Raw genomic sequence first — 23,778 nt, forward strand, 5'->3', positions numbered from 1 at the left:
TTAATAACCAAACTAAGTGTTTAATCACAAAATCAATATTATCTAAAGAAAGTACATTGATTCTGTAATCTTACCACTCACATAGTAGTAAAGAATATTAGAAAGGAATCTGGAAAAGAAAATAGGTGTGGCAAAATAGTACTCTGCTTCTTCACCAAATCTGCAGAAATACAGCACTATTGGACCAAGTTTAGGCTCCCTTTGGAACATTCAAAACTAAACCAAATCGTGTAATATTATATGGGTTTTGAAGCTTGTGTTCTGTACTTTAAAAGCATATAAAGTTTGTAGAAACGGATCTCTAAATTGGAAGCTATGCCAAAAAGAAAAATGGACTCATGAAATTGGAAACCCAGTTTTCTGCTGCTGTTTGGCAGCTCGCGACCCAAGTTTAAATAAGGTTTGATCAACCAAAACTCAACGAAACTGAGTGAAAACAATTGGGTTATGATCATGAACATATGTACTTTAAACACACTAAAAATTTTCTCCAAAGGAGCACACAAAGACCTAGAAATTAAGAGCCAAAGAAGACTACTCGAAACTTGAGTTTTCTTTGCAAAGAAATGGTCCACTTCCAATTCATATAACAAAAATACTTCCAGGTAGTCCAGAAGTCATGTATACAACATCCAAAACTAACATGACTCAAAATTAACAAGAACTTGACCTTTTGAACCAAAACCTTGATCAAGAAATTTGATTTACACACCCAATCCAAATTACCCAACTCTAATTCATGTTCAAATTGGTTCATTGAATGATAGAAAACCTTATAAAACTAAGAACTCCAAATATATAATAGCAGTTTCAATTCAACTTAAGGAAATTAAATTCGAAAATCAAGATAGTCAAGGAACAAGGAATTTACCATTCAAATCTTTGAATCCTTCCTTCACAATCACATTCTCTAACTCTCAATTTCTATGCCCCCTTTTCTATTTCTGATGTTTTGCCCCTTCTCTGCAGCCCCTTTAACCCCTTTTATAGTTACTCTGATCCTACTCAATCCTATCACAAGATTTCGTCACCTTTCTCCGATTTTTCACTGAAGAAAGAAGAACTTCTTCCAAAAGCTATGGAAGAGCCACCTCCTCCCTGTTTCTTTCTTTTTTTTTCCCTCAAGAGAAAGGAAGAATGTGAAAGAACGTTCCTCTCCTTTTCTCCCTTCCTGATTGGCCTCACACTTCCTCTCATTTATCTGATTGGTCCCTTATCTAACATATATGATTGGTCACTTAAACAATAATCTGATTGGGGCCTCTTTCCCACAAGGTGGAAGTTTATTTAATTTATAATCCATAGTTTAGTAAAACAACTTTAAATGTCCGTAACTATACCATTTTAATCCGGACACGCAAACAGTTTTCGCTTATGCGCTCATGGTTTCGAGATCTATTTGAAAACATTAATTGTGACTTCGGAAGGTTAACGAATTTTAAAAATTAATTACGAAAATTCAAACCTGATGATTTAATTCCTAAAATTAACAGAATTAAAATTAACTAATAAAGATAACGTAAACGTGAAATACGAACTTAAATAACGAGATACGTAATGAATAGTGAAATTCCGAGGACGGGATTTCACACCCTTAGCTTCACCTTCTATCCATGTGTTACTTTGTTTGTATATATTTGCAAGGACTAGTGAATGAGTTTTGGATCCGATGACTATCTTTTGGTCCAACATCTTTGGTGAAGAAATCTGGATGTGGCGTGCTTTTGGTTATGGGTTTGGTACTTTTGTGCAACGATGTCTTGGTCGGTTTCACCACTCGGTTGTTTTCTTTAGTGTTAAAGCTTCATCAGCTACTAGCATGACTTTGTGGTGGTGACCGTGGCGGACACTGCTTTCTGCAATTGGACATTAAGGATTTCGGTTTTCCTTTTCACTTATTTAATTGGGTTGGCCTTTTATGTATCTGGTTCCCCAATTGTATTTGGGTTATTTCTGTTGGCTGATAAACTCATATTTATATATATTTTACATCAAATTCACTTGTCTTTTCTTAGTTAGTTCCTTATATTTTTGAGCTATTTACTTTGTTTTTTTATTTTGTAGGATTTGTCAAGCAAAGAAAAGAAAAATAGCACAAGTGGGGTTTTAAGTGACAACTTCGTCAAAACTGCCTGTGCAAGTCAGCTGACTTTGGAAGCAAGTTGCAGACAGCTCAGACTGAATTAGAAAATGAGCCTTATATGCTTAGAAATCTATGGATGTCTATTTTCTGGAGCATTTCGTGAATTGCTAATATTATGTTTCTAGAAGAAGTTATGGCCATTTTAACACTGAAAGGTTCCTAAGAGGCTGAGCAATTTGTAACTGACAATAAAACATTGAAAGCAATAAATCCAATAAAACTAGCAGCCAAAACTGATGCAGCCAAGAATAAGCCAGCTGACACCTATTCAAATATCAGATGAAATGGAATTAAAGATGAGGATTAAATGGGAGTAATTGGCATAAAGGTTGCCCAAAAAGTTACAATTGTTTTACCATTTTCTCTCACTTATTGTCATCACTAAATGGCTGTTAGTGGGGTGAGTTATGGAGAAGAAAATGTGGCAGCAAGCAAGAAGAAAAAGGATGCAGGTTGCAACGGCAAAGAGAGAGAAAACAAAAAGATAGAAAAAAGGGAAGAAAATGAAGGAAAAAAAGGCAAAGCTTCTGCGTTGGGGAAGGAAGGAAAGGAATGAGGAAGTCTTGGCATTCTCTTCTTTCGGTTTTATCTTCTCAAACTCATGTCTTTCTTTTGGTTTTATTTGAGAATAATGTGTAACTAAATTTTTAGTAGTTAGGGGTTGTTTTGCAAGTTTATTATGACATTTTGTTTGAATTACTTTTATGAATAGATGAAAATCGGTTCACTACTTGTCTCATTGATGAATTCTTTATGTGTTTTCTACGGATACATACTTAGTAACCATATCTAGGATTCTAATGCTATGAATATGTGTGTGTCTGCCCTTGTCGAATGAGGACCTACATATGTTCTAGAGTAGTACTTGTTAATTGCGATTAACATGTGAATCAATTTCTAGGATAAGTAAGACAATGCTAGTACTTACGATGCCTTGTGATGACTCAAACTTTTTTCGTTCTTAATGATTTCTACTTGTTAAATCTATAAACACGTCATTCTAGATTGTATGATAGGGACTAAGTTAAGTTGAAAACGTCATTCTCTTAACATATCGCATAAGAAAGAGTAATAGGTTGAGTTCTAACATTGAGCCAACTTGAGCATCTTCATCCGAAAATGAAAGGAATTTGAATGAAACATAACATGTTTGTATGATTATTTGGTGGTGGATAGCAATTCCCCTAACTCGTTTTTCTTAATTTGTGAACTACTTAAAATCTGTTTCTGTTCTGTTTTTTTTTTCGATTTAATTTAAACAGAAAATCAACTCCAAAAATCCCAAAATTTTGTGTGAGTGTAGCTCTGTGTATCTAGTGTCTGTATATAAAATTTTGTAGACATTAGATCAGTATAAGTCGGTCTAATAATTATTTTTCGGTGGCTGGTTAGTAGGGACAGTAACCCATTTTTTGTGACATTTTAAATAGTTAGATAAAATAATTTTCTGCGGGAAAGATCCTTATTTTCATATGCTACAATTGACAAATCTTAGTGTTAATAAGGAAATTCAATAGGACATTTGTGAGCTACTTTGTGGTATGCTTTTAATCCTATCATTGGCATGAACCTTCTTTTGATTTAATGAAGTTTACTTTTCGAGTAAATTGTAGCAATGGTCCCTCAACTAAAAATCCATTACCATTGGTCCCTCAACTTATCAAAATGTGTAGCTATAGTAATTTTCATCAATTTCGTCAAAATTTTGTCAATATAAATTATGTTGGAATGACCATTTATACAATTAGGGTCTTTCAATTCATCAAGGTGTGTAATTATGGTCCTTTTCGTCAACTACGTCAAAATTTTTGTCAATACGAGTTATGTTGGAAGAACCATTACTACAATTAGGTTAAAGTTAAGGAACCATTTTTCCAGTTGAATTAAAGTTGAGGCACCAATGGTAATGGATTTTTAGTTGAGGGAGCATAGCTGCACGTTTTGATGAGTTGAGGGACCATTGCTCTAATTGAGTTAAAAGTTAAGGGACCATAGCTACAATTTACGCTTACTTTTCAGTTCAAAAAAAAAAACCCCACAACAACAACAATGACTAACAATTTCTCTAAGGGTGATGCTATTAGCACACCCCTTGTTAATTTCTGTCATTTGATTATCTTCAATACATTCAATTCGACGCCCGAAAATTGATAAGGATGTAAAGAAGATAAAAATGGGTTTGTCAATAGCACCACCATTTCTCTAATAGACTAAGAATTCTCATACAATTATCTTATGACAAGTGTCATAATCTTAGCTTTGTATATCCTCAGTTTAAGAATAATATTTGAGATTGATTGTTCACCATAAAACAATTTGTGAGAACATTACTAAGTAAACTTTCATTCAAATTGTTGACATAAGAGCAAAATAACTTATCTACTATCGTGTGGCTTCAAATATTTTATTGCCTCCTTATATTGACAAATAAAATCTACATCGCATTTTTAACATACATATCGTTATTGTTCAACATTTTATAGTTCACATATATATATATAATAACAAACTAGATTAATCATTAGGGTTTAACCCACAGAGATATCTATAGATTCATCCAAAACTATGATTTATGCCAACGTCAAGATAGGAAGTGGCCCATGATAGAGAAGAAGGAGACGTTGGAGATGAACGATAAGGGGAACATGAAGAGTTTGAAGAAGCACTTGTTGGTTTAGGGTTCCTAATCATGAATGGCACCATATCTTGAAGCAACCCTTGTGAGCTTCTCTCTTCTTCCACAAACTCTTGATGCTGGTCCGGAAACGGGCCGGGCGGCAGATCCGGAACTGGATCGGGAGTAACACTTCGCGGGCTCTCTTGCGCTTCTCGTTCTTGGTCTTCGGGTTGGGGATCCGAGGTTTTCTTCTTGGTCTTCTTCATTGGTGGAGTGGAGTTTTGGGCCTGGTTGTTGAGGTTGAAAAATGGGTATGTAAAGTGTAAATGGAGCCCTTCATAGGTGATGATGAGTGTGTCTGGGTCCTCACTGGACCTCTCTACTTGCTTTTTGGCACTGCATCTTGGATTTGTGCACCGGTAGTAGCTCCTGTATCACAATCCAGAAAAAGAGCTGGGTGACAGATGTAAATTAAAAGATAAAAGAAAATAAATCGTTTGAAAGTTTTTTTTTTTTTTTAAAACAAGCGATATTATTACTTCAGACTACAATAAAAGGAGGATGAATGGTTTGAACGTAGAATTCAGTGAGTTGAAGAGGAAGGTCTTATCCACCAGAATAATCCTCCGGCCACATGCAGTTGAAAGTTTAATGAACTTGTGTGATTGTAGCAATATGTCAACCTTTGTCTAATGCCCTATTACTAGGGTTAGACCTCATTTAGGCTATAAGGTACTGGCGTTGGTAGGCATATTTAAGGATAATCTACTTGCTTAAGGTGTTGAATAGGGTGGTTGGCTTCATGCTGCAGTACTAACTAGAGAGCATTTCGTGAACTAATCTACTTAATTAGTATTAAAGTCGTCCGAGTCACGCCGATTAATTTCGACTCTTAGACGCATAAGATAATGAAGTGGTTTGGGATGCTTATAGATTTTTCAATGCAAAGTTGAATTGTTTAGGTGCCTAATACACAAATGATTTGACAATGTTCAACAATTATCATTTCAAGTTAATTAATAATATATAGATTTGGACGTGTTATCTTTTATGAAAGGTAGCGTTATTCATACTTTTCTTATATTTTGCCTTGCATTATTCTTTGCAAGAGCTTATGAACAATGAGATTTCTTTCATATACAAGCGATATAAAAAGGTGGAGAATCGATGCCCTTAGGTGTAGAACTGAGTGCTCGTAACTGCTTGAGCTACGCACACTCATAGGGCTGCAATAATATCAATACCCTAAAGCTTTTAAAAACACTTAACTCCAGATAAAGGGGAAGAAGAAGGAGATATATATATATATATATATAGTAAATAGTTACCTAGGATTAGGGCTATTCTTAATGGATTTCTGGCCATACTTCCTCCATTTATAACCATCATCAGCCATTATTCCATTTCCACAGCTTTTGATCTTCAGAGTGTACTTATGCTCAACCTTACTCAGACCCCTTTCTAGCAATGACAGCCTGCAAAATAAGAAAATGCATTTATAACAAACTACATAAAAATTAAATAAAAAATAAAAAAACCCCAATTAATTAACAATTCTATAAAAATGGTGAACTTAAAATTATTGAAACATAATATACAAACCTGGCGTTTGGAAGTTCTTGGGGTTGGACTGTTCCAGTTGTGACAGATAAAGCAGCCTCGATATCTTGGATCGTTGGACCCGAATAGACGTTAGGGATGAATCGGTTGATAGCCTCTTTGCCGAAAACACTAGCCGCTCGGGACTGCACAGCCTCCTCCGGTAGCACAAAGAGTGGTGAATCATTGTCCAGAAGCTCCCTCACCAGCTCTTCCTCCGACCAGTCCGACCACGTAGCAGCCATTGATTCCTCCATTGTTAACAGAAGAAGAAGGAGAAGCTGAGAGGAAACGAGTTGATAAGATGAGAATTATAGAGAGTGTATTATCTGGTGAGGAAATAAAAGAAGGGAAAAGGTGGAGCAGATGAAGAGGGGAAGTTGTCACGTCTACGTGTTTGCCTCTTGACTTTTAAAGTAAGAGGGTTTTGGTTTTGTATGCATTGTACTTTGACTTAACGAAGAATTCTATTCAACAGTAAACATATTTGGTAAACTGCACAACCCTAGCTACGGGCACTTTAAAAAATATGGGGTCATTTTCCTTGTGCATATATATATATATATGCTAGGGTAATTTCAATGCCTTGCCTACACAGATCAAATTTAAGAACAATAATTTTCACGACTGCATGAAATTAAAAAACAATTCCGGTGTGCAACACACTGGCTTCATGATCTTAATTTACCAGGAAAAAGTTCGTGAGGTAAATTGAGACTGCTTTTTTGGTTGTACACATCTGTTTAATATTTTTACCATTGGATTGGATAAATGAAAAGAAAATTAATGAACATAATTAAATAAAGGTGTGCACAAAGATAATCTAAATTGCAAAGATGAGATTCAAACTCTACCTGCACATAAAGAAATACATCCGCTCTAACTAATTTAGCTAGATCCATATCTGAGAAATCGCATGATAGTCGGGTGAAAAATCATTTACTTTCTTTTGTTGCTTTGCAGCATTTTCTGTTTTCATTTAGTGTGTCCTTTGTCTTGTTATAATGTGTGTTTTGATGAGAGAAAATTTTGAATTATAGAGGCATCAAAGGTGGACCAATGCTACCTGAACCATGACCCAATTTTCAACCCAAAGCAAGAGTCAACCACTAAAGAATCAATAAAAAAAATACCTTTTCATTATTTCAAAGAGATTACATTCTCCTCTTTCTTTAAAAAAACAGATTAAAGACTTGAACTTCATTATCACTTCTTTCTAAATTCTTTAAGGAAGCATATAATTGGCTAGCTGGATAGTTACTTTATAAAAGGAGTAGATGTGAACTGTGATGACCTTTTAATTAACAAAATTAAAACTGCCTAATCTCATGTCATCAATTCATCACACTATTTCACCTCCCAAAAAGTAGCCTTTGTGGATCCTTTGATTACATAGTTCAACTGATAATCAGGCTGCCGTCGTTCACCAAGAAATATTTTGGTCGTTTTTGACGGATTGCTTACTACTAGGTTGGATTGAATGTCAACATGTGGAGGCGTATGCCTTGTGACCGCAGTAGAACTTTGGGTTTTATACCATGGCTACGCAGGCGGCAAGAGAACTTTCCATCATTGGAAAACTGGCGGGTGCATTCCAGCAAGTCGCTTGTTGACACATCGAAGTTTGTACAGGACAAGATTAAGATTGTAGCAATCTAAGTGCAAGTTTATTAAAAGAATGGTTAACTTTTTTGAACACATCACAAATATTTATTAAATGAGTGTCGTTGATTGCAAGAGAGGATCTAATCTCTAATTAGACTGATAAAAGTATGAAACCCTACTTTAATTCTTCCCCCAACTTTTTCTTTTCCAACTCTCCCAAGTCTCGATCAAGTGAGATGACTAGCATGCAAAAAGAAGATAAAACATAATTAGAGCCTCCTGTAATTAAGGTTTATATATACTCATACAAGACTAAGCATGCGTGTTAATTGAATATTTCCAGAATACCGACCCACATTAAATCCAAGAGATCAACATCTTGCAGTTTCCAAATCTCTACGCTTTCATTATTTTAGATTTTAGAGAGATTTGGTTGTGCTTTTGATGGCTGGCGGTGCAAACAGTCAGTGCCAATGTCTAACAACATAATGGTACACACACATATATGCATGCATGCCTCGATCTTTCTCACAAGAAAGAAAACAAAATTAATTATTGCAACTAATTGTCCACCCAAATTCATCAATTAGGAGACTATTCGAAGAGAATAGTATTTTGTTAATCTTGACAACAATTCAAACAAAATACACGTGATCAATGATATAGTTTGAAAGAAACAAAGCTATGTATATATGTACAACCACGTATATCGGCACTCCACCACGAGTACTTGAAAATTTTAATTCATGACACTAAAATACAATTAAGCAGTATATATAAGTTTACATGTTACAGGATTAATCGACGATAAGTCTTTGTTTTACAATGTAGTATATAATAGTAAGTAATCGCGCTATGGAATCTTCACCGTGTCGGGAGACCAAGCAGGGCATAGCTAGTGGCATAGGAATCGACTCGGCGTCAGCGGCTTCGTGCCGTACTGGAGTGATCCAATATGTCATTAGTTGTTTATCACACAAACTGTGTTTCAGTACCGCTCAATAGATTAGTTTTTAGCACGCAAAATGATGTAGAAAATGGGCAACAGAAAAATTGAAAAAAAACAAAAATAAAATTCTAGGGTGGTATTATTCAACCACCATCACCATAGCTTATATATATATATATATATATATATATATATATTCAGAAAGTTTATCTTGAAACACAAGGGGAGCCGAGTGGTTGCTTCAAAGTGAGGGCAGGTTTTGGCGGTTTGTGGCTTTGACTTTTGTTAATCCGAGAAACATAAACAGAGGGTGCGTGCTATCTCCCTCTCTTGCTACCCTACCCGCTTAAAAACACAAAACTAGGGTTGACCGTCAGACAATGGGGGAGGGAGAGAGAGAGAGAGAGAGAGAGAGAGAGAGGCGTCGGTTAGCGGATGAGGGAGGTGGAGTGGGCGCAGCCGCGCAGGTTAAGAACCAAAACAAACCAACTTATCTTTGGTTGGAAAAAAAATTGGACGTGTTCGCCAAAGTCAACCCCTTTCGATGCGGGGCCATGTGGGGACACGTGTGATTGGTAGTGTCCCACTGGTGTCGAGCTTCACGAGTGAAAGGGAACGGGTGGGTCGAGCTGTCGACGTCTGTGGTATCGGAGGAGGAGGAGGGGATTGATCCGAGAAGTGACGCTAGCTGTAAGTAATCTTTTGGGGTTAAAACAAAGAAGAGAAGGAAGGGGGTCCTAGAAAAGAAGGGCAAATGTCCTAATCTATCGTCCTTTGCAGGGGCATCTTCCTCTAGTGCTAGCAGTCAAAAGACTCAAAACCTAGTCTTCTAGATGCGGTGGCTACAGGTGGGAAACTGCCACCACTGTGTATCCCACAGCGAGACCGTGCTAAGGACAAATGCCCACGCCAGAGCGGAGTGGTTGATACATTTTGAGACCTTAACGGCTAGAAGTACTTACCTTGACACATTAGATGGACTTACATTAAGAAATCGCCCACACGCTCAAGGTAGCATTTTCCATTCCACTATTCTGAGAAGAACTATGTTGTTGACAAGATGGCTAATTTGGAGTAATTTTTTGTATGACTGTTTAAACTGCTAGAGTTACGTAGTGTTACTAATCAACTCATGTTCTAAAATGTGTATTTTATTCATTAGATAGTATATATTGTCTATGACATATAAAATATTATGTGAGTTTTTATATCCGATCGCCACATGATGTTCACATAACATTTTAACATACCTGGACAACATGGTTAATATTAAGGAAGTTGAATTTCTAACATAAAAGAAAAGGGGGCAATATGGTGATGAGTACATCTCCTCGTAAACATACATGCAAAGTTCTCTACCCAATGTGAGAATCATAATCTCAACAAGTTCCCGAATTGAGATGAATTTTCAAATCTAATACGCGAACAACACAACTACACAAGTTAGGTGACTTAGAGGTTATGTGACTGCTGGGCTTCACTCGTGTGGAACAACCTGTTCTGATATCTTGAAGGAATTGTTCTATGTAAAACCAATTGGCAAATGAGAGTAGCCCAACTCCTTTTAAGTAAGTACAAGATCTCTTAGTTCTCCAATATGGAATTCATACTCTCATAAGTATGTCATGAACATAAAGTATAGTCATATTTGTAAAGATAAGTGTAATTGTAATACCAATGGAATAGGAGCACGACGTACCAATGTAAAGATCGCATTGAAAAATTACTTTATGATTTATCAATCATGTTGTCCACTTATATTTGCATAAATTGGTAAAACAATAGGGCAGGTTTTTTCACACTAAAATTAAAATTTCTTGTGAATTGGATTATGGACTGTGTTAGTTTTCCCCTCATTCATATGAAGATGTGAAGAATGTTTTTCATCAATAATTAAGAAAGCTTGCAAAAGTTTATAAGAAGTGCTGGGTCACTCTCTTGATTGCCAATTGATTGTGGGGTGTGGAACCTCAATTCTTTCATTGTATGTAGGTAAGTTAGCAAAATACATGACAAAAGTCATTTTGTCACATATGTTCATATCATGATGTTAAAATTGTCGATGTTTTAGACTTAAAATTTCACCATAGGAGACTAGCAGACATCAAATAGTATTGAAACCCACCAAGGTTCTAAAAGCCACTAGGCGTTAGTAGGGCGGCGGGCAGGCTAGGCAGGTGTCGTGCACTCTCGTTGCTTCAGAGGAGTGAGGAGTCATTTCTCACATGTCTAGACGTCATTTCTTAATTTTTCAAACACTAAATGATTAGTTGAGTGGTGACCAGCCGCCTAAATGACACTAGGCGAGGATAACCCACTGTGTTTTGGAAACATAGCGATTTGTATCTTTCTATTGGGCCTTACATTGTCAAGATAAAGGTAATTGATGATTCAACTCTAGGTCTCCAAGCCCATCCTCTCTTAAATCTGTTTTATGCATAGTGGGCCCAGAGACTGAAAAAGCAAAACAACTACACTTTTTAAGCTGGACATGGCCGATTAGCCGTATAGGCTACGGCCTAACAAATTCCACTTGGACCACAAAAATTCAAGTTAAATTTCAGCCCAACTAAAAGACATTCAAACGGATTAATTTTCCCGCGCAAACCAACCGACTCAAAGTTAGCACCGACATTAAAAATAGAAAAATATACAAAATCCGCTGGATTCGGGCCACGTGGAAACGCACGTAGTTAGAAACCCCCAGTAACAATCTGACACGTCGTCCCTCCCGCTCATGCTTAGCTGTCATTTCCATTTTCGAATGATTATTTTCAAATTTGAAATTTTACAGGCCGCGCGCGAGCTCCATGTGCTGCTATATATAAGTAAAGTGATCGAAGGTGTGAGGGGAAGCTGGATTGGGAATGGAGGAGGGTTGCGCGACACCCAAGCGGCGAGAGTGCAGGATATCGGAGGCGAACATGTGTCCACCGCCTCCGAGGAAGAAGGCGGTTGGGGAGACGAAGCGGGAGCAGCCGAAGAAGGGGTATTTCCAGCCGCCTGACCTTGATACTCTGTTTTCTCTGCCTCCGAGAAGTCAAGCGTGTGCGTAGCAAGCTCTATTTGTTATACAAGATGATTTTATTTGTTGGTTTTCCACTGTATATAGTTTTGATTGTTTTTGGAATAATTTCCCTCCTTTTTTCTTGAATTTTTGCCTATATTGTGATGATATCGGAGTGAGTGGAGGGAAAAAGGTGGAATGCCCAAAAGAGGAAAAAATAAAATAAAATTTTACAGTCTTTTCAAATACCCAATCACGTGAAAATAAACAAGTTACATGTTTTGGTTGGAGAATTTGTTCTAGAATCAAAATGTAGCTTGTCTTCTTACATTTACGATGAATGTTGTAAACACAAAGATATATACAGTGAGAGCCACATGTAGGCTTTCGGAATATACTTCTGGTAATAGAGACTTTTATTTTAAAGAAAACATAGAGGAAGTTGACAGAATTGCCTGATTAGCCTAATCACTAATATTCCAATTATGTATACTTCTTTTTACGTTACTATAAAGGAAAGTAATTGAGGAAAAGATGCATACGATGTAATCTTTTCCAAAATATATTATGAAAAGTATTTTCTTTGCCAGTGAAAATGAAGCAAAATCTAGCTTAGATTTAAGAGAACTTTAACGAAAAATCCCGGTATTGTTCATTTTAACGAAAAACCATATTTTAACACTAAAAAATCAATCTTAGTGTTATTTACTTTATTTTTTATTTTGTTCTTATCATTAAAACTTCAAGTTTTCAAGTCATTTTCATTAATTTTTTTTAAATTTAATTGTGAACAGCTTGATATGGACTTAGTTTCAATGTGACAAGCAAAGAAATTCATATTTGGTGTTAGGGGCCAAATATGAATTAATGGGTCCTAAATGTTAGAAAATTAGAAATCAAAGAAATTTATGTTGGGTGTTAGACAGGGGTGGAGCCATAAAGGGACTAGAATGGTTCTGGGCTTACCTGGACAATTTTTTTTTTTTTTTTACAGAGAAAAAATTACAGTTATTGTTTTGATTTCCAAAGGTTTTTCAGGGGATTAGGGCCCCCAACCTAAGGGGAGAAAGAGGAAGTTGGCGAGAAAACTGTTTCATTTAGAGTTTAATCTTTTTCACATGGTGTTAGTGGTTGTTGGCAAACTTGAATTATGCTTCCATCCATGTGCGATTTTCATGTTCTCGTTACATTTTTTGTAAGGTTGTTTTCTTTGCCAATTAACATGGCTCCCAACTGATCGGAACATAATAATGAAATGGAGTGAAATTAAAAAATCAACACCAGCGTCACTGAGTAAGCAAACATCAAAATGAGGAGTAAAGTAGTGGTTAAGATGATGACCAGACAATTAATGAGATAATAGATTTGCGAGTGTGAGAGAGGGATTCAAGAGTGAATTGCAGTGTTGTTTTAGAGCTGGCATTGTTGGTGGTGTTACAGTGTTTTTTTTTTTTTAATTTTTTTTTATTACCTTTGTGAGAGGCCCCTTCTAATCTAAAATTCCAACTCTGCCATTGCACTACATATAAGTACAACTAGAACATCTAATACTTGTACATATTAGATCATACTGGTGATTTTCAAAGGTGGCATTAGATCGGGCGGGCCATCACTCTCATCGTACGATTTGAACATTACATAATTTGAATGTTTTGTTCCTTAGATTCCAAGACAGAACAGTTGTGGACAGGCCCAAATAAAGATTGCAAATAAAGGGAAACATATGATAAGCAGGTTGGGAGACTTGAGCTTGAGCATGCGTACAAAAGTAATTCTTACTTAGTTTTCTGCGACCTCACCCACCTTACCTATCAAGCCACAATTATCATTAGGGTTTGACGTTTGGGGGTAAGTCTTAGGACGTTGACCATTTGCCTGTTGATGAGTAAGAGATGCGGACCTCTTAAAATTCTCTCCCGTCTGAATGTTAGTATGGATTGAATCGTTTCTCTAACGTGATATTATTTTGTTATGCAAATATTATAATTGAAATTATTTATTTTCTTTATCATCATGTAAAGATTATTTATGAAAAATTCATTCAATTTGAATATCAAATAAATCAATTTAAGAGATAACTCCTAGTAATGCCAAATTGCCAATGGCTCTTTATGGATTTCGTCAAAAATGTGTTATTGGTCATCCGACCATATATGGTATGGTTTGGGGTTGAGGTGATTTAAAAAAAAAAAACGGGTTTAAAAAAAAGCTGGGAAAGTTTTTGGTGTTTAGTAAACACCCCAAATCAGCTTTTTTTTTCAAAGTTTCAGATGAAAAAAGCTAAAAAGTGGAAGTTACAAAAAGTGGCTTATTTTCAAAGTTTCTCCTGATTCCTCACACTTTTAGGAGGAAGAACAACGTTACCACGTCACGACGACCCAGCTTTAAGCCGTTGATCAAGAATTGCAAATCGACGGCCCAATCGTCCATTTCTTCATCGCCGCCTTTCTCCTCCCCTTCATTCTCTGTCGCCATCTCTGCCTCTAGCTCTGTCATCAGAAATGGTGAATTTCTCAGGTTGGAGCGCACAATTTCAGAAACCCTAGTTCCGTAAGTTCCATTAAACCCTAATTTGAAGGTGGAGTGAGAGGAGGAGGAGAAAATGAGGATTGAGGCGATCCGATTGAGGCCGAAGAGGGAGCGAGCGTTGTTGTCATCGCCGGAGAACAAATCGTCGTCTAAGGTTCCGACGCGGGTGAGGTGAAGAAATGTGTAGTGTCGGCGGCGGAGAGAGATTGGAGAAGGGGACTTGGCTGGAGATCTAGGAGAGCAGTGGTTGGTATTGTTGGCACCAGCAAGGTAGAGGCAGGGGAGGAGGGATTTAAGAGAAGGGTCGCAGTCGACGAAGGAGGTGAGGAGGTGGGTCCCATTTTCGACGACCTTGCGGAAGGAGAAGATGAGGAGGGAGAGGAGGACGAAGGTGAAGAGGTTGCCAGCGAATGACGTCGTGGCTTGTCATAGCACATCTAGTATTATACTTTTTTGGTTATTTCACACAATCACAGCTGTTGTACATAAAAGTTTACCAAACATTATCATACTGCTTTTTTTTTTTCCAAAAGTACTTTTACAAAAAAAATTTGCCAAACACTCTGCTGCTTTATTTCACAGTTGCTTATTTTTACAGCACAGCAGAAACAGTTTTTTTTTCAAAACACAACAATACCAAACTAGTCCTAAGTCGGTACATAATAGAATTTCGCACTCAAACTTAATTTACAAAGTTTGTTTGATTGTGTCATTTGTCGTCCACCCCTGTAAGCCTGTCCATAAGAAATAATATGACTCAAACATTAAGTTACGAATTTCGTCCAAATGCGTTAACAATCACTGGTCCCAATAGGCCGTTCAACTTAAACCACTTTTTTCAATTTCCTTCTCCATTTTATGATCCCATCCTTGAAAGGGTTAATTATTTTACTGCATAGATGAGAAATGAAAAAAATTCACACTATCAGTCGGCTATACTTGTACGAAAGACGGGTTATTACCGTCCCGATAAAAAGCGGACTATTGGATACATATTCAAAACAATAAACTATATATTATTTTTTATTATACGGTATAAATTCACAAATTAACAATATAACCTGTCAAGTTTCACAAGTATCGAATTTCATTGCAACAACTTCAATTACATTGACATCGTGTTAGTCGTATTAGTTGAAAACAATGACCTTAGAAAGAAAAACAGCATTGTGTTGTGTAGTTCAGATTTGAAGACCTAAAAGAAAAAGAAGGATACTCACTTCCTATAACGCCGTGACATCTAGAAACACTAATTTTACAATTTGTACGCTAAGTATTACAACATGAATTAATTGACTGTTTAACTGCTTAATCATTGAAAATTTGGCAACTTCTAGACCACAACATGAGCTTTTGCTTGTGCTTAATATCCCTCCAATAAAATAAGATCAGAAGGTAATTATGTTAATCGGAGATTAGTACTGATGCAACAGGTAAAATCTTACTTAATCCACACTCTAAAGTTCAGCTCGACCAACACCAAAGCGGAGCAGACAAGTAGAAACCATCTCAATATTGAAGTTTAATGAACAATTATATTTTCGCGCCATCTCTATCTATGCTCTCCTATATTATGATGCCTTGACCTCTTTAGTTTACACTTACTCTCATTGTATCAATCTAGAGAGAGAGAGAGAGAGAGAGAGAGAGAGAGAGAGAGAGAGAGAGAGAGAATAATGGGTTCTTCTCATTTGCCTTGTTCTACTTCAATGGCAGCTTTTCTGTTCAGTTTTTGTGTTGTGGCATTGTTGACGCCGGAGTTTGCTTCCGGCATAACAAGACACTACACTTTCAATGTACAATTTTTCATCACATCTTGAGAGCCTCAATATTCTTCTTTGAACTACTTCATCTTTTTTCTTTTACTATCGCGTAGTGTTGCCGATAACAGCTTCTTAAATTAACTTCACTAGTTTCTAACTGTTTTCTTTTATTTATCATATACAGATTAAGTATCATAATGTGACTAGATTGTGCAACACAAGGAGCATTGTAAGTGTGAACAAAAAATTCCCAGGTCCTAGGTTGGTGGCAAGGGAGGGTGACAAAGTCCTCATCAAAGTGATCAATCATGTCTCAAACAATGTCACCATTCACTGGTATGCAATCTATTTTATTTATTTGTTTATTAACAAGTGATATATAATAAATAGAAAATTATATATTGATGCCTTGACATTTATTTCTTTGAACTACTTCAATTTTCGTCCCTCAATATTTAATCATCTCATTTATTAATTATATATTGATGTTTTATTTCTCTTTTTCTTTCTTATTTTAATGTATTAATTCCATTCATTATAACATATTTTGTTGTAGACATTTGGTTAAACTATATATATATATATATATATATATATATATAATATCCCGATACAATTTGTATGATCTGTATTTGAGTACATTAATTTATTTGATATATTTCGGTCTATCCAACAATACAAAAATTTAGGTACATTAGTTCAATATAATATATTTCGATACATGCATTTTGGCACACACATTTCACTATTTACATTAAGTTTATTAATTCAATATAATACATTTCAGTACATACATTTCGGTACGTACATTTTGGTACATAGATTTCGGTATTGACATTTAGGTACATTAATTAAATATAATACATTTTGGTATATTACATTCTAGGTTCATTATAGTATTTCGGTACAAACATTTAGGTACATGCATTTCGGTACAAAGAAGTTAATTTAATATATTTCGGTATGGTCATTTTTGTACACTTATATTTTACATATTTCCACTAATTTCTTTTAGTATTTTTTTCATTTAGGTTCATTTATAATTGAAAGAACTAATATGTGAATATTAACAAAATCAAAATTTCAATGTGGAGTCTTTAAATAAAAATACACATTACATAACAAAAACTGAATATAAATTCTGATAAAACTATACTTCAAGGGATTAAATTGAAACGTAATCTAACACCAAAACATTTTTTTAAATTTTAATCTTTTTCAAAGACTAATATTTAAAAACCCCTATATTCAACTTGGGACTTCAGATGTATGTTTAAATGACTCATTCACTGATATAAAATATATTTATTCTTTTTAACAAAGGGGTGTATTAAACTACTCTAATCTATAAAGGAGATACAAACTACACTGTAAAAACACGAACATACTATTCTGACCAAGTAGCTCGTATCTACGTCCAGAATCTATAAGTCTAAATTAGCAAATGTGGTGATTGAAAGGAAGAAACACAGCTACTATTCATGTATGTGTTTGTTTTGTGCGTGAGAGCAGGCATGGGGTTAAACAACTTAGAAGTGGATGGGCAGATGGTCCAGCTTACATTACCCAATGCCCTATACAGATGGGTCAGTCATACACATATAACTTTACCATCCAAGGGCAGAGAGGGACTCTGCTATGGCATGCTCACATCTCATGGCTGAGATCTACCATCTATGGACCTATCATCATTCTCCCAAAGCGCAACGAGTGTTACCCTTTTGTGAAACCCTACAAGGAGGTCCCCATTATTCTTGGTAATTAAGTATAGCAAGCTAGCTAGAATTAATGACAATTTTGAAAATTTGGACATTAATGTTTTTGGAAATTGTCTTGATTTGCATGGATTTGGGTTTGTTGCAGGAGAGTGGTTTAATGTAGACCCTGAGGCTGTGATTAATCAGGCTCTTCAGACCGGGGCAGGACCCAACGTTTCGGACGCATTCACCATTAACGGTCTTCCAGGCCCCTTGTACAACTGTTCATCTAAAGGTAGTGTGTTTATGACATATTGTTATGTTATCAGACTATAAATGAGAATGCAAAGATGTCAAACTGTTTGACAACGTAACAAAATAAATTGTAATGCTTTTGTGTGAGCGGGTGGATTTTTGCAGATGTATTCAAGTTAAAGGTGAAACCAGGGAAGACATACCTTCTCCGGTTGATCAACGCCGCTCTCAATGATGAGCTATTCTTTAGCATAGCCAACCACACTCTCACGGTGGTTGAAGCCGATGCTGTCTACATCAAACCCTTTGAAACCGATACGCTTCTCATCACCCCAGGACAAACCACAAACGTCCTCCTCAAAACCAAGCCCAATTCTCCCAATGCCACATTCCTCATCCTGGCAAGTCCTTACTTCACCGGGGGTGGAACCCTAGACAATACCACCACGGCTGGAATCCTCGAATACGAGCACCCGATAACCACTCTTCAATCTTCCATCAAAACCCTTCCTCTCTTCAAACCAAGTCTTCCACCTTTCAATGCCACCAAGTTTGTCAATGTTACCCAATTCGTCCAAAACTTGGCCAAAAAATTCCGTAGCTTGGCTTCCAAGAAATTCCCCGCCAACGTTCCCCAAACCGTTGACAAAAAATTCTTCTTTACCGTAGGTCTTGGAACAGCCCCTTGTCCCCAAAATTCAACTTGCCAAGGACCCAATGGCCTGAAATTTGCAGCGTCTGTTAACAATTTCTCTTTTGCCCTTCCATCAACAGCAATGCTTCAAGCACATTTTTCTGGACAGTCCAATGGAGTTTACACCACAGATTTTCCAGCCAATCCTCTTGTGACATTTAACTATACCGGAACGCCGCCAAATGACACAAATGTGGCCAATGGTACAAAGGCATTGGTGCTGCCATTCAACACAAGTGTGGAGCTGGTGCTGCAGGACACTAGCATTCTTGGTGCCGAGAGCCACCCTCTCCATTTACACGGTTTTAATTTCTTTGTAGTTGGACAAGGGTTTGGGAACTACGATCCTAACAAGGACCCTGCTAAGTTTAATCTGGTGGACCCCATCGAGAGGAACACGGGTGGTGTTCCGGCTGGTGGGTGGATTGCGGTTCGTTTTTTAGCAGACAATCCAGGTATGCTCAACTCACAGTTCAGCAACATAACAGAACGAATTTGTAACATTTAATGATATGTTTTTCAGGGGTGTGGCTTATGCACTGTCATTTGGATATCCATACAAGTTGGGGGCTGAGGATGGCGTGGATCGTCCAGGATGGACCGCAAGCGAATCAAAAGCTGCCACCTCCGCCATCCGATCTTCCGAAGTGTTGATTTTGAGTCACCATCTGTCCGGATTTCCCTTTTTCTTGAGTGAACTTGTAATGATACTTCCCCCTTTTCGCATCAACTTAATATTCATAATATGATTAATTATGATCATATTATTTTGCTACATTAACATCTCCTGAGTCATGAAAAGAATATTACGGATTTTCTTTCTCCGGGGAGATGTTTTGTGTACATAATTCGTGGTGTATTTTTTTTTTTTTTGGAGTGATAGTTTTCGCTCATATGGTTGATGAATGTAAAGTTTTACACCGGAAATCAAACTGAATTAAACACAATTCAAGTTAAATGATTTGACTAGGAAATCAAACTGAATTAAACACAATTTAAGTTAAATGGTTTGACTAGCATGTGCATCGAGGTTTTTTTTTTTTTGTATAAAATCCCACTCATTGGATCGCACATGCGGTTAAGTTGGAGGCCGATCATCCTTGTAAATATCTTATCGTTTATTTGAAAAAAGAGTTGGGACTCCCTAGTGTGCGAGAACCAAAACTCTTTCAACATTAATCCAGGTCAACATATTATAACTTTTTTTTTTTTGTTTTTTTTTTTTTTAAGAAAATACAGATTTATTGTTTCACATTGGAGCAATTAGTTCTACAGCATTAGCGAGGAAAAATACTGCTCGAATTCTTGATCAATGGTTGGCTTCCTGCTGCTGCCTGCTGATTGACCCTCTGCAAACACGAGCACGAAAATTCTATGCCGATCAGTAAATGGTAAAAACAAAGATAAATTCCCCATGTAAAGGCAAATAGAAATTCCTTAAACAGAAACTTTCAATAGGACACCTGAATTACCTTGGTCGACACTCCATCTTCCGGATGAAAGTACATATGTGTTCGGCTTCAAACCGTTGGGGTAGATGAGATCTTCGCAACCTGTGTCCATACATTGCTCAATGCAGTCATCTCCGTATTCTGCGAAAATGTAATCCATCCGGTTTCCAAATTCCTGGATGTGTTCTTCAAGATTCTGAAATTCTTGTATTTCGCCGTGTGGATGCATAGGTTGATGGTCTCCATTCACATATTTTAGTTCATCTGCACTATGGCTGATGCCGTTCCCAGATGAAGTGGAAGGCCTATCGTATTGGCATGTCTGTGCATACACGGGTCCGACTTTAGAATCACCATAAACCAACGTTGCATAACCAGAATCTCCGGCGAAACTATTGCTGCCTCCTCCGGATTCAGGTTCAGACCTGTCATCCAGGGATGCCCCGTCTATCTTTCTGTTCAGCGTCTGTTTTTGCATATTCTTTATTTCATGGTTTCCATCAAACATGGAGACGGATTCATCAGATGGAAATACTCGTGCCCAGCACCTGTGCTTTGGTGTTGGCAAGCCCAATTGTTCCTCGTGAAATTTTCTTTTCTTCATCGGACTTATAACATTGATGACAGGGAAGCTGTTTAAGACATTAATAGCAGAACAAAGATGAGAAAAGCTGCAATTACCAATAAAACTTGGACAATCAGAACTAGTAACTATTTCAAGTTTCCTAGACTTTTGACAAAAAAACAAAAAAAGAGGGATTAGGTCAACATGGGGCCGCTTTAGGACTGCTTCTGGAAAAAAAAGGCTTTCTGACAACCAAAAACTTTACTGATTACATTTGACTGAAAAACTTAAAAAAGCTTCAGGATCATAGAAGCACTTTCTGAAGAGACACCAGCAAGATTCTGGATTTCTACTCGTTTTTTTTTACATGATCTATTAAAAGCACTTCTAGCAAAAGTGGTTATAAGCTTATGTGCTTCTTAAAGAAGAAGTCCCAAACAGGCCTCCCATTGAGTCTCATCTAAAGTAAAGTGGAATATTGCTCCAATAAAAAATATTCAACCTTGAGTTTGAATCATTGACCAAGGGCTGGTTTGCTGAGCTCAGGGAAGCAACAATTGGACATTGAATTCATCTCTACCTCAAAAAATGCATCCCTTAAACCCAAAAAATTATCCTAAAAATGACAATTAATTAACAACACGCTCTAAATTTGGCTACTTGCAGCTGAACTCAGCAGTAACAATTAATCCGCTCGTCAAATTTAGCTACTTGATTAAGTCAAACAGTTAACAAACAAAGAGCTAGTGATCTGAAAAAATGATTAAAATAAAAGATTAAAAAGGTTGAAAGTACGCACAAAAAAAAAAAATAATAAAATAAAATAAAAAGAAAAAAGAAACCCAGGAACCAAAACCTGTGGATCTCAGATGGGTTCTCTTTGAATCCTTCCATCTCCATATCGATCCAGAGAAACGAACTGGACGAGTTAACTCAACTCAGCTCAACTCAGTGAGACGAAGGAAAATGATACAGACTGGGCTCCGAGGATCGCTACCTGCAATGCATATGGGAGAGAAACATGGATATTCCTGTCCCTGTCTCTGTCTCACTCAACGGTTACAAGGTAGCGCGTGTACTGCAGGCAAGGAGATTTAGTCTCGCGCGTGTTGCGATTTGCATGGGAGCCGCGTGGTGAATGATGAGTCGGATAGAGCCATTGGGAGTCCACGTGGTGTGGCACGAAGATCCTTGGTTCAATCAGCGACCCATCAAGTTGGCACAGAGTCGAATGTACACAAACGCATCAGTTTTTTTACGAGAGTTTTAAAGAAATACTTTAAGTACTTTTTATCTTATAATACTATTTACTTACAATATATTTTTATTATTTTATTTAAATTTTAAAGTTTTCAAATTTTTTTCATTAATTTTTTTTTCTTTATTTTTATATTCGAATCATCATTTGAAACCAAAAATTTTCTTCTATTATATTTGTCTTCCTTTTTTTTTCTTCTTGTATGAGACTTTATTGTGCGCATCATGTATTCGATGAAATACTTTAGTTCAAAAGTCTTGGCTATCTTTAACATTACTACACAGTATCTTACATCGACCCTTGATAAGCCTCTACAAAAAATAGTAATTGTTAACATATGTTGGCACAAACTTTCTAATAATTTTGACAAGAATTGACATATGCCTATTAGGTGCTCGATGAAATGGCCTAATGAAGTTTTTTTGATGATATTATGACCTCATTATTTGAAAATCCTGATTACAACCCTGCATACACCTAACATAAAAACAAAGATTTTTCAGTGTTCTTGAAACATGGCCCAACACACCAAGTGTAACAATACAATTAGTTGAAAACTTGTAAAAAAAATTTGTAACTACTGTATTATGACCAAGGTTCTAAAATATGTTAGGCGCTAGTCAGGCGCCTAGGCTAACTAGGCAGATTTAATTAAATCTATTATATTCCGTATAAATAAGTATCTATTTATACTTAAAATATTTATAATTTCATTATAAACTGAAAAAATATAATGATATATATATATATATATAATGAGCTATTGGAACATAATGAAAACATGGGAAACAAGCATATAATGTGTGTTCATTCAAGTTTCAACAAGTCTCTTACAATTTATTGGAAAAAAATAAAATGTAAAATGAAAGTTATCTATTTTATGTCTAAGTGAGTCGCAACTTAGGCGGGTGCCTAGGCAGGTTTGGACGGGTTAGGCGAGTGCCTAGGCAGTCTAGGCAAGCACCTCAGCAGGACTAGCTTCATTTCTTAATTTTCAAACGTCTAGGCATTAATTGAAGCAGTGGCCAATCACCTAGCGCCTAGGCAGGAATTTTTAGAATAATGATTATGGCACTAATATACTGGATCGTGTTTCTGGCACACTGAAAATTTTCTCCACAAAAGTGAGTGTCATTTTAATGTCACTTACCACCAGTCTTTAAAATATCGTTATCAGTGAAAATATCAATATCGATATTGGTTGTCTTCGATCGAAATAATGAAAATTTGCTTAAAAATGTGAAAATTTAAAATGAAACTTTAGAGAATGTCATATGACAGTTTGTCAATATTTAACATATATGTCGAAATATCAACGAAATCTATCGATTTTGGCTGAAAATAGTTTCTTTGATAGGGGTGAAGCCTCCATATTTTTCTTTGTTTTTTCTGATATTTCCAATGAAATATCGACCATATCAAAAAAATTTCAAAGGTTGCTTACCAGTCATTCTCAGTGATACAAATGTTTTAGTTTTAATTAAATTGTTAAATTTGATTTTCTATTTTCTATGTGAGATTTTTTTTATTTGATTTTTAAAATTGTTAAATTTAAAAGTAAAGCAAAACTAAAAAATCACAAAGATAAATTTAGTTAAATAAGATCCAAAGCAGCGACGTAAAAAACGTTATATTAAAGAAAAATT

At 36.3% G+C, this 23,778-nt stretch overlaps 5 protein-coding genes across 5 annotated transcripts; 2 read left to right on the forward strand and 3 right to left on the reverse strand.

Annotated features, from left to right (window-relative positions):
* Nucleotides 1-4,696: 4,696 nt before the first annotated feature.
* LOC137722258 (probable WRKY transcription factor 49) lies at nucleotides 4,697-6,616 on the reverse strand. Its single transcript, XM_068461227.1, has 3 exons — nucleotides 6,363-6,616; nucleotides 6,089-6,235; nucleotides 4,697-5,189 (listed from the first exon to the last, which is right to left on the reverse strand). Exons 1-3 carry the CDS (start codon nucleotides 6,614-6,616, stop codon nucleotides 4,697-4,699), a joined length of 894 nt encoding a protein of 297 aa, XP_068317328.1.
* A 5,164-nt stretch (nucleotides 6,617-11,780) lies between these two features.
* Nucleotides 11,781-12,128, forward strand: LOC137722036 (cyclin-dependent protein kinase inhibitor SMR4-like). Its single transcript, XM_068461038.1, has one exon. The coding sequence runs from the start codon at nucleotides 11,781-11,783 to the stop codon at nucleotides 11,967-11,969; it is 189 nt and encodes a 62-aa protein (XP_068317139.1). The 3' UTR covers nucleotides 11,970-12,128.
* A 2,126-nt stretch (nucleotides 12,129-14,254) lies between these two features.
* LOC137722037 (uncharacterized) lies at nucleotides 14,255-15,304 on the reverse strand. The gene is made up of 2 exons (XM_068461039.1): nucleotides 15,280-15,304; nucleotides 14,255-14,871 (listed from the first exon to the last, which is right to left on the reverse strand). Exons 1-2 carry the CDS (start codon nucleotides 15,302-15,304, stop codon nucleotides 14,255-14,257), a joined length of 642 nt encoding a protein of 213 aa, XP_068317140.1.
* Nucleotides 15,305-16,125: 821 nt separating this feature from the next.
* Nucleotides 16,126-19,512, forward strand: LOC137723318 (laccase-17-like). Its single transcript, XM_068462481.1, has 6 exons — nucleotides 16,126-16,245; nucleotides 16,397-16,548; nucleotides 17,725-17,969; nucleotides 18,076-18,204; nucleotides 18,330-19,313; nucleotides 19,382-19,512. Exons 1-6 carry the CDS (start codon nucleotides 16,126-16,128, stop codon nucleotides 19,510-19,512), a joined length of 1,761 nt encoding a protein of 586 aa, XP_068318582.1.
* A 541-nt stretch (nucleotides 19,513-20,053) lies between these two features.
* Nucleotides 20,054-21,871, reverse strand: LOC137721773 (protein FAR-RED ELONGATED HYPOCOTYL 1-like). Its single transcript, XM_068460792.1, has 3 exons — nucleotides 21,731-21,871; nucleotides 20,331-20,941; nucleotides 20,054-20,207 (listed from the first exon to the last, which is right to left on the reverse strand). The coding sequence occupies exons 1-3, from the start codon at nucleotides 21,772-21,774 to the stop codon at nucleotides 20,128-20,130; spliced, it is 735 nt and encodes a 244-aa protein (XP_068316893.1). The 5' UTR covers nucleotides 21,775-21,871; the 3' UTR covers nucleotides 20,054-20,127.
* Nucleotides 21,872-23,778: the final 1,907 nt, after the last annotated feature.

Source organism: Pyrus communis, chromosome 17, assembly GCF_963583255.1.
Source record: "Pyrus communis chromosome 17, drPyrComm1.1, whole genome shotgun sequence".
Taxonomy (NCBI): Eukaryota; Viridiplantae; Streptophyta; class Magnoliopsida; order Rosales; family Rosaceae; genus Pyrus; species Pyrus communis.

What these genes read in the sequence shown, in the direction of transcription:
- LOC137722258 (XM_068461227.1), bottom strand. Translation starts at nt 6,616, where the DNA reads ATGGAGGAATCAATGGCTGCTACGTGGTCGGACTGGTCGGAGGAAGAG. An exon ending in CAAGAACTTCCAAACGCCAG is followed by an intron (nt 6,236 to 6,362) that starts GTTTGTATATTA and finishes CTTATTTTGCAG; the next exon opens with GCTGTCATTGCTAGAAAGGG. An exon ending in AAGAATAGCCCTAATCCTAG is followed by an intron (nt 5,190 to 6,088) that starts GTAACTATTTAC and finishes ATTGTGATACAG; the next exon opens with GAGCTACTACCGGTGCACAA.
- LOC137722036 (XM_068461038.1), top strand. Translation starts at nt 11,781, where the DNA reads ATGGAGGAGGGTTGCGCGACACCCAAGCGGCGAGAGTGCAGGATATCG.
- LOC137722037 (XM_068461039.1), bottom strand. Translation starts at nt 15,304, where the DNA reads ATGGAGAAGGAAATTGAAAAAAGTG. An exon ending in GAAGGAAATTGAAAAAAGTG is followed by an intron (nt 14,872 to 15,279) that starts GTTTAAGTTGAA and finishes TGCTATGACAAG; the next exon opens with CCACGACGTCATTCGCTGGC.
- LOC137723318 (XM_068462481.1), top strand. Translation starts at nt 16,126, where the DNA reads ATGGGTTCTTCTCATTTGCCTTGTTCTACTTCAATGGCAGCTTTTCTG. An exon ending in CAAGACACTACACTTTCAAT is followed by an intron (nt 16,246 to 16,396) that starts GTACAATTTTTC and finishes TATCATATACAG; the next exon opens with ATTAAGTATCATAATGTGAC. An exon ending in GGAGGTCCCCATTATTCTTG is followed by an intron (nt 17,970 to 18,075) that starts GTAATTAAGTAT and finishes GGTTTGTTGCAG; the next exon opens with GAGAGTGGTTTAATGTAGAC.
- LOC137721773 (XM_068460792.1), bottom strand. Translation starts at nt 21,774, where the DNA reads ATGGAGATGGAAGGATTCAAAGAGAACCCATCTGAGATCCACAG. An exon ending in AACCCATCTGAGATCCACAG is followed by an intron (nt 20,942 to 21,730) that starts GTTTTGGTTCCT and finishes TGTCTTAAACAG; the next exon opens with CTTCCCTGTCATCAATGTTA. An exon ending in AAGATGGAGTGTCGACCAAG is followed by an intron (nt 20,208 to 20,330) that starts GTAATTCAGGTG and finishes TCGTGTTTGCAG; the next exon opens with AGGGTCAATCAGCAGGCAGC.